Source organism: Aplysia californica, unplaced genomic scaffold, assembly GCF_000002075.1.
Source record: "Aplysia californica isolate F4 #8 unplaced genomic scaffold, AplCal3.0 scaffold00527, whole genome shotgun sequence".
NCBI lineage: Eukaryota > Metazoa > Mollusca > Gastropoda > Aplysiida > Aplysiidae > Aplysia > Aplysia californica.
The window spans coordinates 119,136-125,135 of NW_004797797.1; the positions used below are offsets into that span (position 1 = coordinate 119,136).

The 6,000-nt window shown below is 36.2% G+C and overlaps 1 protein-coding gene across 1 annotated transcript in view; it reads left to right on the forward strand.

The window, feature by feature from the left end:
• LOC101847138 overlaps positions 1-6,000 on the forward strand; it is a gene marked incomplete in the record, with an annotated part of 39,164 nt that overhangs the window by 27,103 nt on the left and 6,061 nt on the right. The window contains 1 exon segment of the mRNA XM_013086968.2: positions 4,954-5,143. Coding sequence (XP_012942422.2) covers positions 4,954-5,143 — 190 coding nt within the window.

Below are 6,000 nucleotides of genomic sequence, written 5' to 3' on the forward strand. Positions count from 1 at the left end.
CTCAGAGTCATTGAGGATCTTAAAAAAAATACAATTTTCCAAACAAGACATCCAACAATTTCTTTTCCCCGACCTCCCTCCGTGGCACCTCACCAAGGCAAAAGTAGACTTACAGATGACCACACACGACAAAGCAAGCACAAACACCAAAATATTTAAAGCAGAATACAAAAAACTTTTAGAAAAATACCCCGGAGCGGAGCTTATCTTCACAGATGGCTCCAAACAGAGCTCTGGTGTGGACGCCACAGCTCTATCTTCAAAGAGTACACACCTGAGGAAACTCCATCTTAAAGCCTCCATTTTCTCTGCAGTGGCCACTGCCATTGACATGGCTCTGGACTCCGTAGAAAATTCTTCTAACAAATCTTTCCTTATCCTTTCTGACCCTCTGTCTTGCATCACCTCACTCACAAACTACGCACTCGTACACCCAAAAATAGTTAGGCTACAACAGAAAATACACACCTGAACTGAAACAAGGAAAAGTATCGTGTTCGCATGGATACCTAGCATCCGATTTTACCATTAGACACATTCTAACTGTATGTCTAGACTTCGGAGAGATCCGAAGGAAATACTTCAAATTTAAGAAATTGCTAGACATTTTTTCTATCGTTGGTCCCAACAGAATTTTGGATTTTATGAAGGCCATTAGCCTTTATGGAAAATTATAATGTAGAACAAAATTGAATTATTTAATTTTTTAAATAAAAGTTGTTTTAAATTGAAATTATATATTTACACCAAATTTTTAATTTTTTAAAAACGTTTTAAGATCAAATGACCCATACCCAGCCGTGCAGTGAACTGCAAATAAAATAAAAAACTAACTTGTGTTTCGCGCGCTCATATGACCTTATGCAGTTGTGAGTGCCGTAAAACCCCATACAAAACTAAACTAAAAAGATTTTTTATAGAGTTTAGCTGTTCACAGAAACCTGTATTTTGCCAGAAACTGTGTTAAAACATAGTACAATGTCGGTTCCTACATTTAAGTATGCACAAAAACTAAAAGATTATAATCAATACATGAAGTGTAACGACCGGCTGCCCAAGTTACTCAAAATTTTAGAAAGAAAAAAGAATAAAGACATATCCAGATTTTTATAACACTTTTAGTTGTTTTTTTAGTTTAGCCGTGAACAGAAACCTATAAAATTCCAGAACCGGTGTTAAAACATAATAATTTGTTGACTCCTACATTTAAGCATGCACAAAAACTAAATGATCACAACCAAAAAAAAATTGTAACGTCCGACCGGCGAAGATAGTCAAAATTGAAGGAGAAGAATTGGAGATAGACCATTCTGTTCTCAATGGTGCATAATAACTCTCTCGACGTAATCAAATAAATATTGTATCGACACCAGGCTTTTTAAGAGATACATCTGCGTGCTATCGCTGCTGTAAGGCGCTCTATTTCTATATCTCACCTTTACCTTGCACTAAATTTCACTTATCATGTTCATGTGTTTCTGTTAATGTAAAAATATGAAAAAGCAACAACAAAAACGAGCAGCAAAAACCAGCAGCAAACACCTCAAGCAGCAATGGTAGTACTTATCCTTTCTGTATCTGGAATCTTACCTGTCTCTAAACTTGTCACAGTGGTTGGTTGGGGAGGGGGGTATGCTGTGGGGTGGTCTGCTCTTTCGTTCCAATCAAACTTCTATCTTCCTTATCTCTTCTCCTTTTTCTTTGTGTTTGTTATTCTCTTGCAGCCCCTCTAATCTTTTGCACTTAGATGACCTAATTTTTTATTTACTGTAAAACGCTTACTAAACCACTAATCTAGTGTAACATTGTTGTTGTTGTAATAACTGTAGACGTGGTTTCAGGCAAGCATCAACATATTTTAGATCATTTCAGAGGTGGACTGTTTTGATTATGTCTGTCATATCCCGAAAAAGGTTGAAATGGTATGTGTTGAACGCCATTATCAAGACTATTTTGTTATTTAAGAGGTGGGACTTCCAAGTTTGACGTCCATCTCCGAAAGGACTAAGCCATTTAAGAAATTCAGGTAAAATGCCTTTCCCAAGGACAAATCGTCTGACCGAGGAGAGGCTCCAACTTCTAAACCCTCAATCTCACGATTATATGTCAGAACTCGCCCAGCTTTGAAGAAAACAATGTCCCAGAAGAATAAATTATTAGGGTACTCCACAAAAGACAATCCTATTTGGGAATTGATTTTACAGCTTTTGTTTGCAGCTTAAGGGAAACAACTACCCACATTCAGACATTGCTCTGGGAAACGTTTTGATAGTTTCTTATTGTTTCAGTTATAGTAAGAGTTATGATATTTTACAGTAATATACCAATACGTTACAATTTTACAGCAGTTAAGTTTGTATCATTTTTAGAAATAAAGGTCTTTGAGAGACAAAACTCTGTCACGTAGTACTAAATTCAGACGCTCCTCAAAATAATAAATTCAAAGAAACCGATATTTATTTTTCTGTCAGTTGGGTTATTTGTAATTTTATTTTATTTTATTTATTTATCGGGAGAGATCACAATCTTTTATGTCCATCAAAAACACATTTACTTACTGAAAACTGTTGGTGAAAAGCACAATTAAAATGTAAATTTGCAGTGTCCAAGTACACTTTTTCTTTGGAAGACACCTGACTTGTGGAATCATTTTCTCGTGAATTCTACCTCTGACTCCAGGAGAGTCACACCGCCTTCAATCGTAAATGTATTATAGTATTCTATTCAATGTAGATTGAATTTTCTGGGTTTTTTGTTTGTTGTTGGGGTTTTTTTGTATTGTCTTTTAATTTGTTTGTACTTTTGTGTTTCAAAAGCAGGACAAATGAACAAGCATTCAGATGATACCAATTGTTTAAATGTGCTCAAATAACGAACAAGCACCTGATTCATGACACAAATGGTTTTTGCCCTCTCACTCTCCTATCTAACATTGCGTGACAATAGTTTCATCATGAAGGTGAAGAAAAGGACGCCAGAACCTTGTTTTAAGTAGAACTAGGTCAATAAACTCTCAGATTTTTTCCTGTTAGTTTCTGCTCTGTGTGCGATTTTTTGGGTTTTATTCGTGACTTTGATTTCCTCCCCGAGCCGCGGTCCCCCTTTTTCACAATTATGTAAACTCGACGAACCGGATTCGTTTATGACCCACTTAATTAACAAATCTGTAATCAAAACGCTAACCCACTAAAGTTCATCACAATACAGTCAGTCAGTCTGGTACGGATCGTGAAGAGGGAAGGTTCTGTTTGTCCCTAAAATGTGGATTCTAGTTTTTTCTTTGCTTCTCTCAGCGTTTGTAGCTGGTGAGTCTCTTTGCTTCTAAAGAGCAGACTTTCCCAACATACAATTTTCATACACAGCTATCTAATTTATGTTTGGCAGACTGAAGCATTTTTTATGTAAATAAGGTTTGTGACTTTAAGAAAATGACTGCACCAATAATTTAGAGAATAAATTGTTGTAGAGAGATCAAACGAGGAACACTCCCCAATAGGAAACCCCAGAATTGCAATGCTCTTTCTGACATCTTTGTCCGTTTTGAATTCTTGTGATAAGAAGGTCAGAAGTCAAATGTTCTATTTGCTTCCTTAAAATCGTAAGAATATTTGGAATCGTTAGCAAAATATTCAGATAATTGGCTTTGAAAAAGCTTGACATATTTTGAAACTAAACGATTTTGACGTCAAACTTCTCAAAACTTGGTATTGCGTAGATAGAAGTTTGTTATTCTAATGTAGCGAACAATCTGCTCTAAACAACCTGCTTAATCTTCCTTTATGACAATATGTAAAGGATTTTTTTAATCCTCGTCAATCCCCATGTTAAATTGCATGCAGTCAAATCACTTATCTTAACACTTTCCATTTACAAAGTTTAAACAGAAAAGTAAATCAAACTGTATCACTAATGCAGCACTCCAGGTGTCACTCTTAACTATCACGTCAATTCAAGCATTCAAGCAGTTTTAACTCTTAATACAACGGAACAGAAGACTAACTTTTTTCACCGCTTAAGTATTTTTCCCCTTTAAAATACACCTATTTCTTTACAAACCATTTTTTTTCTTTTCTGTTATTAAATAAGTTAGTGTAAGAACAGACAGTTTAGTACCCACCGGGGCAGTGCTACTGACTGATTTTTTTTTGGTCCATTCACAAAGGGAGGACATTAACCATGTTCTTATGCACAGTAGAATTGTAATTGTGAATGGGCTGATTTACCAATGTCATGCTCATAACTGTGCCTGAACTGCAAAAGAACTGCTGCTTTAATTTTCTTTCCTTATCCTTACTATTGTTATTTTCCTCTACTTCTTTTGTATGACTCTTGTGACATGCTATTTCCGGGGTGCCTTGATAGTCAAAATAGACGTTGTGCTGTTGAAGCAAGAGAGGCGAGCGGAGTAAGAGTGCTTCCTTGTAAGGAGTTCTCTGTTGACATCCGCCCCTAGGCGCTCATATGACTTTTTGCAGCTGCAAGCGCCTTAAACCCTTTGCTAAAACAAATAAGACAGTCTAAAAGTTAACATATGTGAGGCGTGCTGACAAAATGAGTTACTTCTCGCAGTCCACAAAAGGAGATATTGGCTAAAAATTGACACTAGGGTCAAATTTGTAGATTTTCTATTTATGCCATATTCTTTAAGTATAACATACCTTTTATTTCATACTTATAAATTGTAAAAACTCCACCTATAAATGTGATGGATCCATTTCCTAAAGACCTAACTCCGAGAAGAAACTCATTTTGTCAGCACGCTTCACATATTATTATACGTATTTGTTATTTCTAACCTATCAAACATCTGTAGTCAGAATCTCTCACCCTTTTTCTTCGTGTTTGTTACTCTCATGTAACACCTCTAACCTTCGGAACTTATGTGGCCTAATTGCGTTGCAAGTGCCGTAAAACTCTTCCTGAAAGTACTATCATGTTCTTCTATAGACGCAGATTTGAGCTCCCCCCACATTGCCTCAAGTGATGGAGTGGAGATCATCACAACACATAACAAGGTACACGAGGGCTACACGGAACACCTGACCATCAACTGTTCCTTCACACACCAGCAGGGCTCGGACTTCTACTCAATAGTGTCCCTTATTTTGTACAAGACAGACTCTCCAACAGATACTGTTTACAGGTGGGCTAGTTGTGTATCGTCCTGGGGAAATCATGCGCACGTCAAACTTTATCAATTTTTTTTCTTTCAATTTTTGCTATAAGCCTTTTATAACCATATAAAACCACAAATATGTGTATATTTTACTGGAAAGCGTGAATCAAAGGAACACAAATTAAGCCAATTTGCAATTTCCAGCGGCTCCAAGCTTTGGAAGTCATCAAACTGTCCCTAATTTATTTTTAAATTTGTTTTTTTCCCTCTGACACAAGGCTACCCCACCTTCAATCGCAACAGTTCTGTAATTCTGTATGCGATAGCTGGGTATTTTCCCAGCAAAAGCAAGGCAAATAAACAAACTTTAAAAAATATATATATAACCCCATAATACTAATAATAATCTGCTAAAAAATTATTGACGGACATCTCATTCCATCACGACGCCACACATTTTATGTTCAGATTTCAGCTTATTTTCTATTGTGGTTATGTTTCATCAGGGGTTTTTTTTTTCTCAGGTAACCAAATAAAAAAGTCGCGACCTAAGAATTACAAAGTTGTATCTGCTCAGAATCTAGTTTTGAGAATATTGACGTAAAAAATGTTGAATGTCACAACACGTCAAGTTTTTTTCGAATGCAATTCTTTGAAGATTTTGATAACGACTCCGAATAATCTTACACTTTGATAAAGAAGACAGAACAGATGGCTTCTGACTTCATGGTCTTAGTAACTCAGAAGGGCCAAAATGGCTAAATATTAAATATTTGTAATTTCAAGGTAGCGCGTTATGTTAAGACTTCGGCTCGTGTATTTGTTTTTGTCCAGTAAGCAGGGTTTTTTCTGGAAGCCAAATCAGCAAGAGTTGACGACAAGGT